Below are 13361 nucleotides of genomic sequence, written 5' to 3' on the forward strand. Positions count from 1 at the left end.
GCCGCGCGGGAGGCGTCCCCGTGGCCAGGGAGACTCACATGGTGCTGGCCTGGATGGCGACGCTGTCCCAGTGCACCTCGCCCTCCGCCAGCTTGGGCCGCCGCCTGAAAGACCGCGCCGCCTGCAACGCTTCCTGAGCCGACGCGGCGTCTCCCCCTCCGCCTTGCCAGGTGAGAACCACACACCTCCCCGTGTCGCTGCCCAGCACCAGGTCCACCGACGCCATCTGCAAAACCGAGCGGCCCCGCCTCAGCCGGGCGAGGACGGCCCCCGACTTCCCTCCCTAGGCCTTGGTCACTTGGTCAATCGTATTTATTGAGCGCTTACCGAGTGCAGAGCATTGAACAAAGCGCTTGGTTAGTGCCATATAACTCAGCGCCTCCTCTCCTCTTCTCCCACTACCTTCTGCTTCACCCTGACTTGCTCTCTTTGTTCTTTCCCCTGCCCAGCCCCACAGCACTTACATCCATATCTGTAATATATTCATTTAACGCCTGTCTCCCCCATTCTAGACTGTAAGCTCATTGTGGGCAAGGAATGAGTCTGTTTATTGTTGTATCGAACTCTCCCAAGCACTCTGTACAGTGCTCTGCACTAAGTGCTCAATGAACAGTAGACACATTCCCTTCTCGCAATGAATTGACAATCCGTTGCGGGGGCAAACATTAATATAAATAAGTAAATTAAAGACACGGATACAAGTGCTTTGGGGCTGGGAAGGGGGATGGATAAAGGGAGCAAGTCAGGGTGATGCAGAAAGGAGCGGGAGAAGAGAAAAGGAGGGTTTAGTCAGGGAAGGCCTCTTGGAGGGATGAGTCTTCTTTAAGGCTTTGAAAGGGGAGAGAGTATATGTCTTTCACGTTTGAGGCAGGAGAGAGTTTCAGGCCAGAGGCAGGACATGCGTGAGAGGTATAAGTGACCTTCTGACTCCCAGGCCCGTGCTCTATCCACTGTGCCACGCTGCTTATCCAGAGACAGTCACCCACAGAGACAGAGAGGCAGAGAGCTAGCGAGAGCGACAGTCACTGAACGGTAGGGTGGGGACTGATCTGTGGCTGGGACAGCTCCCTCCAACCTCATCCCACGGGGTCAACAGAGTGTGAGTGAGGGGCTATGGGGACCTGGACCCCAAGGCTTCCTTTCCTCTCTCATCACACGCAATAGGGAGACAATTCCTACTCAAGGCATCAGGAAATTCCTGAAAGGCTGGAAAATGATCCAGTTGAATTGTCTCTCATTTAAATCACCTTTCCGTGCCATCCACTTCCTGCTTTAAGAGCAGGCAGTATTGAAGTTTTAAAAACCACAACCCCACGACCCTTGTTTACATGGCATTAAGCCCTTACTATGTGCTAAGTCCCTGTCGGGGCCCTGAAAGAGTCTGGGGGAGGGGCCGGGATGGCTCCCAAAACCGCCCCAGTTCCGGGGATGGTTTCGGGCAAGGGGCACCCTGAAGGTTAGGCTGGTTCTGGAGAACGCACCACAGCAGGCCCAGGTACCCCTAACCACCCCAAGGCGGGCCCAAGATCAGAAGAGTTCTGGGGAACCCACCCCATCACCCTCACCCTGGGGACTGAACAGGTCCCCAAGGCTTGGGGACCCCGGGCCCGAGGTTAGGAGAGTTCTGGGGAACCCACCCTCACTCTGGGTGTCCTTCGTGCGTGGTGACAACGTGACCCTACAAGGGGCCAGAGATCCGGGGGCTCATCCAGGCTGCTCGGCGCCACGACGGGGCGCCACCGGACCGGCCGGGAACCCTATCCCAACGCCTCAGGGGGCGAGGACGGGGGCGGGAGGGGGCCTGAGGAGAGGAGGACCCCAGTGGCTGAAAATTGGGAAAGCTGACGAACCTCGATCTTCTTTCCCACATCCTCGGTCTTGGCCACGAATTTAAAAGTAAACTTCCTGGTTTTTCCCGGAACGAGGCACATTGTCCCCTGGGTCGAGTTTTCCAAAACATCGCTGGCCCGATAAGCCTCTTCCACCACGCAGAACTGGTTGTATTCCTGCAAGAAGTGGGAGAAAAGGCCCCCGTGACTCCTTCGGGTACGGCAGTCCCAGCCCGGCTGTGAACGTTCTGCACGGGGCCGGTCCCCCGGGGGGATCCCAAAGCACCTTCCACACCATCTTTAGGGGCAGGCACTGAGGTCCTCCTTGTCATCGGCGTTGGTTGGGGGGGGGAGGAGGGTGGAATCAATCAGTGGTATTTGTCGAGCACTTACCGTGCGCAGAGCACTGTACTAAGCGCTTGGGACGTACAATATAACAAAACAGAGTTGGCAGACACGTTTCTGCTCACAATCTAGAGGACGAGCCAGAAAAGCTACAGTGCGATCAGCAGCCTCTCGACGAATCCATCAGCACTTTAGGTTCTGTTGTAGGGTGGTCAAAAGTTGGAATTCAAATGCCTTCACCATCATCATCAAAAATAATAATAACGGTGGTATTTGTTAAGCGCTTACTATGTGCAAAGCACTGTTCTAAGCGCTGGGGGGTTACAGGCTCATCAGGATGCCCCACGTGGGGCTCACAGTTTTAATCCCCATTTTACAGATGAGGCAACTGGGGCACAGTGAAGTGACTTGCCCACAGTCACACAGCTGGCAAGCAGCAGAGCCGGGATTAGAACCCATGACCTCTGACTCCCAAGCCCGCGCTCTTTCCACTGAGCCACGCCGCTTCTAATGGTATCTACTGAGTGCTTACTGTGTGCAGAGCACTGTACTAAGCACTTGGGACAGTGCAATCCAACAGAGGTGGTACAACGTGTTCTTTGCCCACAACAAGCTTGCAGTCCAGAGGGGGAGACAGGAATTAATGTAAATGAATAATTGATAGATTTGTACCTAAGTGCCGGGCGGCTGAGGACGGGGAGATAGCAAACGCCCAAAGGTCCCAGTTCCAAGCGCATAAAAAATACGGAAGGGAGAGGGAGCCGGGGGAAAGAGGGCTTCATCGGGAAAGGCCCCTCAAGAACAAGCAAGGACCGTGAGCCCCACGCAGGACAGGGACCGTAGTCCAACCCGATCAACTCGGACCTACCCCGGCCCTGAGAACGGTGCTTGACACACGGTAAGCGCTTAACAGATACCGTACTACTATTAAAAAAAAAAAAAAAAAAAAGTCAATTCTATCAGTGCCCTTTCTCCGTCCAAGCAAAGGGAACTAGCTGAACTGACTTCTGGCTGGTGACGGACGATTTTTCAACTCTGATGTTTGGACATGTCGAGCCACGACGGTTTCGTGCTTGCCCCGTGATTCTGGATCATTACCTTGGTCCTGACAAGTCTCAACCCCACCTGTGCCATCTCCGCTTTAAGGCGGGTGGCAAGGAGAGGGGGGGCGGGCAGGAGCACCCCTAGGTTTTGAGGCTCTCACAGACCCCTCTTTTATCAGTTTCAGGTCGGGGCCTGCTTCGAAGGCTCTCGGCCCCGGGGCCGATTCCCGCTCAGGACTGCGTACAAGCCTGATGGTTACTTGGATGCAAGCGCACGTCAGCTCAGCCTAAATTACAGAGAGAAAAATAATTCCACCTCGAACCGACTCACAGTTTTTGTTTCCTAAGGCGCCTGACTACTCTTAGTGCCGAGGCTAGGGTAGATCAGTTGTATATTCCCAAGCGCTCAGTACAGTGTTCTGCGCACAGCAAGCGCTCGATAAATACGACTGAAAGAACGAACGAGTCGGCGGCAAGGGCAGGGTAAGTAGTATCATTCCCATTTCTGCAGGTGGGGAGAATGAGGCCTCGAAGAGTTCGGCCACTCACCCCAGGTCACGGGGCAGAGATCGAGCTGGGACTGGAACCCGGGTCTCCCGACTCCCAGCCCCGGCCCCTTCCCGCTTCTGCGCCCGTGAGACTGAGGAGTCCGGCGACGCACGGGGAATCAGTCCGCCAAACCGGAAAACCCCCTCTTCTCCCTCCCCAGCATCCAGGCGGCTAACCCGCCGTCCACGGAGGTTTACCTGGTTGTTAAAGCTGACCCCAAGCTTAGAAAACCGGACGGGGCGGGGGCAATCGGCCTTCAGGAAGACGGCGAGCTGAACGGGAACATCCACGTGGAAGCTGGGGGCGAGGAACTTGGCTTTGCACTGCACTAGAAACCCGAACGAGAAGGTCGCGTCAGACAAGGCGGCGGGCTGTGCTGCCTGCTCTGCTCCCCACGGTCCCAGACTCCCGGGGTCCGATGAACTGATCGAGACAGACGAGCCGACGTGTAGGCCCGTCCTCTCCGGACAGAGTGGTCCTTTTAGACTGTAAGCTCGCCGTGGGCAGGGAACCTATCGACTCCGTTACACCGCACCCTCCCAAGTACTCTGCACCCATAGTACACACTCAGTACCGTTGATCGATTAGACTTTGAGCTCGTCGTTGGGCGGGGATTGTCTATCCGTTGCCGAACTGTCCATTCCAAGCGCTCAGTCCAGTGCTCTGCACATAGTAAGCGCTCAATAAATACTACTGGATGAATCGACTGGATCTGGCTAGTCCGTAAGTTGAGGGCAGGGACGGCGACTAACCTGCTGCCCTCTCCCAAGCCCCGAGACCGGCGCTCTGCACACGGTAGGGGCGCAACTTTTCCCCGAATGGCTGACGTGTGGGCAACGGAGGTGCGCCGGTTGCCAGTCAGGTAGACGAAGGACCACCAACCTCAAACCCCAAGGGGCGAGGGAGGTTCTGAGTTGAACACGGCGACGGTCGACCAGGGATGCTGCCCCATCACAACAGGAAGCTTGGGCACTCGCCCAAAGGCTTAATATAGTGCTCTGCACATAGTAGGCGCTCAATAAAAACCACCGATTGAGTCCTTGGGGTCTGCTTCGGGGGCGGGGAGGGGGATATCCACCTGCTACTCTCACATCTTTTCTAACAATTTCAACTACATCTACAAACCGGCCTAAATTACGGACCCGACATGCTGGTTTGATTAGAGCAGAACAGCGAAAAGTCAGCAGTGTTCACTCACAGTGCAAGTGTAAATGGTCTAGGGGAGGTCTGAGGGTCCATGCTCTAAGAAATGCTCACCATCATAATGGTCATCAGCACGGCTTAGAGGAAAGGGCACAGGCCTGGGAGTCGGAGGACTGGGTCCTAACCCCGGCTCTGCCACCTGCTTGCTGTGTGAACTTGAGCAAGTCTCTTCACTTCTCGGTGCCTCAGTCCTCCTGTTCTCCCTCCTGCTTCGACCCACGCTGGGACACGAACTGTATTCAACCTAATTCACTCGTATCTACCCAGAACTTAGAAGTCTTTGACACACACTGTGAGCTTAACAAATACCACAAAACAAAAAAGTCATCGTCATCTGTATTTATTGAGCATTTACTATGTGCAGAGCACTGGCTCCTCTCTGTTTTAACTGCACCGTCTCCACCTGGCACCAACCATCTCTAGACTGTAAGTTCCACAATAATGCTAATAATAATAATGCTGATGATGGTATTGGTTAAGCGCATCCATGTGGGCAGGGAACACGTCTACCAACTCTGCTATACTGTCCACTCTGCAGCGCTTAGCGGAATGCTCTGCACGCAGTAAGTACTCAATAAATACGAACGATGGACTGATTGAACTCCGAAAGCCGGAGTCCCACTGAGAAGCCGCGCCGAGCCCGGGGGGAGGCTGCTGTCCTTCAATGCTGTCACGGCGTTGGCTGTGCGCCAACGTGGAAACGGGAGGAAGAGTGTGAAGACCTGCTCGCCGGGACGTCAGAGAGCCCGGCTTGCCTCCAGTGCCTCTTCCGGGATTTCTCCCCCCGGCAAGGGGCGGGGGGCTGCTCCGGTTAGAGTCCATCTCGTCTATCTCGTCGCTGACCCCTCGCCCACGTCCTCCCTCTGGCTCGGGACGCACTCCCTCTTCACATCCGACAGATAATCACTCCCCACCTCCTTCAAATCCTTATTGAAGGTACACCTCCTCCATGAGGCCTTCCTTGACCAGGTCCTCATTTCCCCTTTCCCCACCCACCTTCTGCGTCGCCCTTCCACTCGGATCTGTACCCTTTAGTCACACCCTCCCCCCCGCCGAGCCCCACAGCACTTATGCCCATATCCGCAATTTATTTCTTTATAGTACTGTCTCCCGCTCTAGACTGTAAACTCTTTGGGGGCGGGGAATGAATGAGTGAATGAATGATGGAATCTGTTACGTGCAATGTGCCGAGCAACGTGCTGAGCGCTGGGGGAGATACAAGGTGATCAGGTCGTCGCCCGTGGGGCTCCCAGTCTTCATCGCCCTTTTACAGATGAGGGGACTGAGGCGCAGAGAAGTGAAGTGACTCGCCCAAAGTCACACAGCTGACAAGTGGCGGGTGCTGGGATTAGAAGCCTCGCCCTCTGACTCCCAAGCCCGGGCTCTTGCCGCTAGGCCACGCGGCTTCTCAATGTGTCTACCAACTGTGCCGTAGGTACCCTCCCACGCACTTAGAGCTCAGCGTTCCGCGCACAGGAAGCGTTCGCTCAATGGGACCGACTGACCGAGTGGGGGTCCGACGGCCGGATACTTACCGAAGGGGACAAAGTCCTGCACTCCGATGGAGAAAACGTTGCTGCCCGCCAGCGACACCCGGTCCGACCACAGCTTCTGAGCGGCGGCCACGGCCAGGGCATCGCAGTCCGGTTCCGGATCGGGACTCTCGTTCTGCACCGACACAACATCGAACAGCCCGGTCCGACGGGGCGGGGAGAGGACGCGGGGGAGGCATTTCCAACGCACGGCTTCCAACTCACCATCAGAACGCTGATCAGGTTCTTTTCGATCCGAGACTTCTGGTCATCTTTTAGTGTGGAAGCTAAGGGGAAGCCGGAAAAAAACAACGACCAATCAGCGGTACTGACTGAGCGCCTCTTGCGGGGGCGGGAGAGGGGGAGGCTCCATCCTCGGTGCCCGGGAGAACACGATAGTAGCAAGACACCCGACCCCCTGCCCTCCGGGAGCTAATAACGAGACCCAAGAGGCGGCAGACGGACAGAAACGACCGGAAAATCCTCAAGTGAGCGCACGTCCCGGGGGTCACCTCGGCCGAGCAGTTCGAGGGAGTAGGTGACGTAGTCCTTCAGCTGGGCCATGAGGTAGGAGCACTTGAGCGCCGTGGTCAGTATGGACGTGAGCAGAGTCCACCACGCCTCGCTCCGATAGTCGCACATCACGTAGTCCAGCAGCCTGTGGGACGGAGAGGACGGAGCGCCGGGGGAGGGGAGAGGCGGCGGGGGCCGCGGGGCTCAGTACGGTGCCCCGCACGCGGTGAGCGCTCAATAAATATGACACGACTGACCGACTCCGCCAGGGAGCTCGGGGACACCCGCCGTGAATCCCATCGCTCAACACGGTCCCCCCGGAGACTCAGACGCGGGATTCTGCCAAAAGGGGAAGCCGTCGCCGACTGTATCTCTGACAGCCCGCGTATTGGACGCCTGTGCTCTGGGGCGGGCTGGCCGGCGGGAGCCTTCTAAACCTGGGCCGACCTACGGAGGACTGACCCAGGAGACTCAAGAGCGTCCTCTCCTCCGAGGCCGCCGCTGACCGGGAGAGCCGGGCTGCCTCATCACATCCTAAAGCCCGGAAGGACACGGACGGGGCCAGAGCCCAACCACTTTTACCGCTCGGAGCGTGGGGATCCCTCCACCCGGTGGGCTTCGCCCGGGGAATTCCGACTCTGGCGGAAGGCAAGCTACCGAGACCCCGGAGCTCCGATTCCCCAGCCTGTCCCAACGCCCTCCGCGAGGACACTTACTTCAAGGCCTTCGTGTAGTCTTTGGTATAATAGTATTCTTCTCCCATCTGCACCACTGTAAAGACGGAAGGTGGTCGAAGGACAACAGTTAAAATTCATCTGCAAAGACTGGGAAGCTTTGGGCCGCTGACACTTGGTCAGTCAGTCCATCGTATCTGTTGAGTGCTTACTGTGTGCAGAGCAATGTGCTAAGCGCTCGGGAGAGTACAATATAACCATAAACAGACGCATTCCCTGCCCCAAATGAGCTTACAGTTGCGGGGGAGACGGACATTATCACAAGTAAATTACAGACACAGAGAAAAGTGCTGCGGGGCTGTAAATCACTTACTTAAATGACTCTTCATTCTCGGACATTTATACTTCTTAAACTGGGCAACGGCATTGCTCAGAAGAGCGATGATTATTTCCTGTGAAAGCCGGGGAGGGGGAGCGTGGTCACGCGCGTCGGAGCCCGGCCCCGGGGCCCCGCCACGGTACCCGAGCGCTTTCTGAGGCCGGACTTACCGAGTGAATGACGTTTCTTTCCTTCAGCTGCAAGGCAAGAATGCCAACCTTTTCTTTCTCGGGGTCGGAGAGGTCAAAACCTGCGTAAGACAGAGTGCAATCCATGGGAAATTCGTTTTCGCTCGGGACCTAAGAGGAAACGGAAGACATCTCCCGCCGGGAACTACCGCAAACCCCTCGGAGCCGCGTGTGGGTAACGGAATGGGGCTTCAGCCCTACACAAAAGCCTGCTGCATTCTTGACCCCCAGCTCCCCCCCAAACACAGCAGGCGGGTCTGAGCACACTCCATTCCACCTTCTGTTTGGAAGAGAACACTCCTAGACCCAACGTTCTTTAATTAAAGCAGCCCCGTCGGAAGGCTCTTACCGGATACCCCCACGTTGGCCTTAGAATACAGTCTAGACCTAGAAACGCCCCGGGGACAAATGCTTGAAAAGTCAGAATCCCCACTTTCTACCCCCACTCAGTCTCCGCTCCCGATTTCCGACGGACGGAATGTGGGTTTTCTCTCTGGTTCTGGCCGGAATGCCGGCAGGGACCTAGGGAATGTTGGCCCCACGAGGGGAGCCGGTTGGGACGCAGCGTGTGCCGCGGGGTGGGAAGAGGCGGATTGTGAGTAGAGACCCTGCGAGGGGGTGGGTTTTCCTTAACTTGCAGTCCTGTAAGAGCTTACTACAGTGCCCGGTACACAGTAAGTGCTTAACAAATACCACAGTTAACACCCCGTGGAGAACTGGATGGAGCCGCGATAACGGTAATAATAATAATAATAATGGTATTTGTGAAGCACTTACTACGGGCCAAACACTTCTAAGCGTTGGGGTAGACACAAGCTACTCGGGTTGTCCCATGTGGGGCTCACAGTCTTAATCCTCATTTTGCAGATGCACAGAGAAGTGAACTGATTCTCTTCCCCTCTTCAAAACCCTACTTAAACCTCACCTCCTCCGAGAGGCCTTCCCAGACCGAGCTCCCCTTCTCCCTCCACTCCCTCTACCGCCCCCCCTTCACCTCTCCGCAGCTTAACCCTCTTTTCCCCCCATCTCCCCCTGCTCCTCCCCCTCTCCCTTCCCATCCCCTCGGCACCGTGCTCGTCCGCTCGACTGTATATATCTTCGTCCCCCTATTTATTTTGTTAATGACATGTACATCGCCTCGATTCTATTTAGTCGTCATTGTTTTCACGAGACGTCCTTCCCCTCGACTCTAATTATCGCCATCCTTCTCGTCCGCCCGTCTCCCCCGATCGGACCGTGAGCCCGTCGGACGGCGGGGACCGTCTCCATCTGTCGCCGACTCGTTCATTCCGAGCGCTTGGTCCAGTGCTCTGCACATAGTAAGCGCTCAATAAATACTATTGAATGAAGTGACTTGCCCGAGGTCACACAGAGGACAAGTGGTAGAGCCGGGTTTAGAGCCCATAGTCTTCTGACTCTCAGGCCCGGGCTCTTTCCACTGGGCCATGTTGCCTTCCCCCAGTGCCTTGGGGCTAGATAAATGCTCGGTGTTTACCCGGAGCATTTTTCGTGAATGGCATTTCTTAGGCATGTACTATGTGCTAGGCACTGTACCTAGCACTGGGATAGAGACAAACTAATCGGTTTGGACACAGTCCAGGTCCCACCCAGAGCTCAGTCTTCATCCCCATTTTACAGAGGAAGGAACCGAGGCCCAGAGAAGCGGAGACTTGCCCAGGCTCACACCGCAGACGAGTGGCAGAGCCGGGATTAGAACCCAGGTCCTTCTGACTCCCGGGCCCGGGCTCTCTCCACCAGACCACGCCGCTTCTCATGAAGCACTTTCACACGGAGGTTGAAGTACAGGACTGAATGAGCTGCCAGAGTCGTCAGTGAACTGAATACTCCTCCGGGCAGGTGCCCGATGTAAACTGGGCCGTATGAAATTTAGTTTTGACGGAAGACCGCCAAATGAGCTTTTTCTCCCATCGCTATCGCTAAAGAGAACAACAGTTAGAGTCACCACCTACGCTGACTTCATTACTTCATTTTCTTTAGCACGGCTAAGTACTTCCCTCATCTCTCGGGCTATAAATCTGCTTTTACGTGTCCCCCCCTACTCAGAAAAGACAGCCAACCTAATGGAATCATCATTTCGGGCAGGACTGTGAAACCAGGAACTCAAAAGCTCGTTTGAGAAACCTGAATTTAATCCCTCCTTTCTCCTCATTCACGTCCAAAGCCCGCCGACAGCCCGCGGTCGGGCCAAGGGCCTGCCTGCTCAAAAGCAGGTCCACCTGAAGAGTCGGCAAAGAAGAAAGAGAATTTACTCAGAACTCCTTGCCGCCAGGGTCTCTGTCCATAAAAATCCAGCAGTCCGGTTTGCGTTTCCAGGGGATCGGGACTGGGATACGCCACAGAAGGCTGTAAACGGAGGAGAAACATCGGCTCAGAGATGAGGTTCTCGTTTCACGTCACTGATGAGTTTTTTCTTCTGGAAAAACATTCTCGGGAAAACCCAACCGGTCAAGTGACCCTAATCTCTCCCTCAGGCCCCACAGCCCCAAGAAAGAGTTCGGGAGACGGCCGAACGCCAGGTGAACGACACCCGTGTCACCGGGCAGCCCAGACGTGTTCCAGCCCAGCTCGCAGCCCGTTTCCGCTTCGCTGCGCCCCGATCTCGTCTATCTCGCTGTCGACCTCTGGCTCACGTCCTTCCTGTGGCCTGGAACTCCCCCTCCTCAAATCCGACAATTCCTCTCTCCCGCTGAAGGCCCATCTCCTCCAAGAGGCCTTCCCAAACGAAGCCCCACTTGTCGCATCTCCCACCCCCTTCTGCGTCGTCTGACTTGCTCTCTTTGCTCCCACTCTCCACGAGCCGCACGGCATTTATGTATATGTATCTGCAATTTTATGTATTTTTGTATTGATGTATGTCTCTCCTCTTCTAGACTGTGAGCTTGTTGGGGACAGGGAATGTCACTGTTTATTGTTGAATTGTACTTACCCAAGCGCCTAGTACAGTGCTCCGCACACAGTACGCGCTTAATCAATACTGAATGAACGACTGAATGATGCAGAGTGCCGACGGTGAGCGTGCTGGGATGGCCGTCATTGCTGGCAAGTTCTTTTTTTTTTTTTTTAAATGGCATTTAAGCGCTTACTATGTGTCAAACATTGTCCTAATAACAATAATAATGATTACGGTGCTTCTTAAGCACTATGAGCCAAATACTGTTCTAAGGGCTGGGGTAGACACAAGTTAATCAGGATACACATTAATAATAATAATAATGTTGGTATTTGTTAAGCGCTTACTATGGGCCGAGCACTGTTCTAAGCGCTGGGGTAGACATAGGGGAATCAGGTCGTCCCACGTGGGGCTCACAGTCTTCATCCCCATTTGACAGATGAGGGAACTGAGGCACAGAGAAGTTAAGTGACTCGCCCACAGTCACACAGCCGACAAGTGGCAGGCAAGCAACATTAATCAGGTTGGACACAGTCCCTGTCCTGCATGGGGCTCGCAGTCTTAATTCCTATTTTACAGAAGAGGGAACTGAGGCCCAGACAAGTGACTTGCTCAAGGTCACACAGCAGACATGTGGGGGAGACGGGATCAGAACCCAGGTCCTTTTGACTCCCAGGCCCGGGCTCGATCCGCTAAGCCTTGCTGCTTCTAAGCGTCGGGGTGGGTACAGGTTATTTAGGTTCGGGCACAGTCCCCGTCCCGCGTGGGGCTCAGAGTCTAACTAGGAAGGAGACCAGGTATTTAATCCCCATTTGGCAGCAGAGGAAACTGAGGCGGTTCTGGGACCTTCGAAAATGCCACTCCTCAAAAAATCAGTCGACCATCGCTCCCGAGTCGCCAAAATCGCCAGGAAGCCCGGGGTGAACGGGAGAGGTGGGGTTTTTAACCAATCGCAACCGATTCCCGAATGCTACCGACGTAGTCGGCCCCGGCCGGGCAGGGCACCGCGGACCCCCGCCACCCCCAGTGAGAAGTGAATGCCGGCGTTCGGCCGGACGGACCTGGTGGTGACAGAGGGTGCCGGCCAGCTGCTTGCGTTCCTGCGCGTAATAGGCCGCCTGCTGATAATAGAAGCCAGGGTTCTGCGTCTGGATGGCCGTCAGGCCCAGCTTGATGGCCTCGTCAAAGAGGTCTCCGAAGGCTTGGAACCTGCCAGGACAAAGGGAGGACCAGCGGGATCTCACTCCTCATCCCCCTCCCCCCGTGACCTATTCCGTCAGGTTGGAGATCCCGCCGTTGAGCCCGGGCCCGGATCAGGACGGGAAACGCCCGGGATCAGGACGTGGGAACTGGTTAAAGACGGAGTCGCTGTGGAGCTGGGTCCCGGGGGGATTTTGGGACCCTCGTCTCCAGGCCGCCTGCCGGGGCCCGAGAGCAAAAACAAGCGCGGCCGAAGCGGGGACTGTCCAGTTAATTCTTTACGGCATTTGTTAAGCGCTTACTGTGTGTCAAATGCTGTTCCAAGCACTGGGGTAGGTAGGCGTTAACTAGGTCGGACCCCGTCCCCGTCCCGCACGGGGTTCACGGTCTAAGCAGGAAGGGGAACGGGCATCCCCATTTTACTGCTGAGGACACTGAGGCACAGAGGAGTTAAGTGAACCCGCCCAAGGTCACCCCAGCAAGCAATTGGCAGAGCCAGAATTAAAACCCAAGTCCTCCCGACTCCCAGGCCCATACGCTCTCCCCACTAGGCCACACCGCTTCTCCAATTTCTGGCTTTCAGTAGGCAACGGTAAGCGTCGGGGCTGTGCACGACAGCAGACGAAACCCCACCTGGGCCAGACTCGAGCTCGGGGCCAACCTCGCCGTCCAGGCCCGGTGGGACCGTCCAGGCCCGGCGTCCCCAGGACGGCTGGCGACCCCGCTCCCTCCGTCCCGTTCCCGTCGCACCCTCCGCCGCCCGGGGGCCGCCTTCCGGATGGGGAAAGGTAAAGACGCACTGTTTGGACATCCAGGCGGCGTGCTCAAAGGCCAACTCGGCACTTCCGATTTTTTTCTTGCACAGGTCTACGTGCTTCCTGAACTGCGCGATGGCGTCCAGCGGAGTGTTGTGCTGAAAGCACAGGCGACAGATCTGCCGACAGCAAGAGCCGGTCAATCTCCCGTCAAGCGAGACCGCCCGCCCATCCGACCAA

At 56.0% G+C, this 13361-nt stretch overlaps 1 protein-coding gene across 1 annotated transcript in view; it reads right to left on the reverse strand.

Annotated features, from left to right (window-relative positions):
- The window catches only part of TRAPPC11 (trafficking protein particle complex subunit 11), a 41989-nt gene that overhangs the window by 13522 nt on the left and 15106 nt on the right, over positions 1-13361 (reverse strand). The window contains exons 9-20 of the mRNA XM_029076830.2: positions 13167-13300; positions 12228-12375; positions 10526-10619; positions 8238-8317; positions 8062-8140; positions 7731-7785; positions 7014-7159; positions 6727-6788; positions 6505-6637; positions 3964-4094; positions 1851-2006; positions 39-226 (exon numbers count right to left, since the gene is read on the reverse strand). Coding sequence (XP_028932663.1) covers positions 39-226; positions 1851-2006; positions 3964-4094; positions 6505-6637; positions 6727-6788; positions 7014-7159; positions 7731-7785; positions 8062-8140; positions 8238-8317; positions 10526-10619; positions 12228-12375; positions 13167-13300 — 1406 coding nt within the window. The remainder of the gene's footprint in view (positions 1-38; positions 227-1850; positions 2007-3963; positions 4095-6504; positions 6638-6726; positions 6789-7013; positions 7160-7730; positions 7786-8061; positions 8141-8237; positions 8318-10525; positions 10620-12227; positions 12376-13166; positions 13301-13361) is intronic.

Source organism: Ornithorhynchus anatinus, chromosome 12 (genome assembly GCF_004115215.2).
Source record: "Ornithorhynchus anatinus isolate Pmale09 chromosome 12, mOrnAna1.pri.v4, whole genome shotgun sequence".
NCBI lineage: Eukaryota > Metazoa > Chordata > Mammalia > Monotremata > Ornithorhynchidae > Ornithorhynchus > Ornithorhynchus anatinus.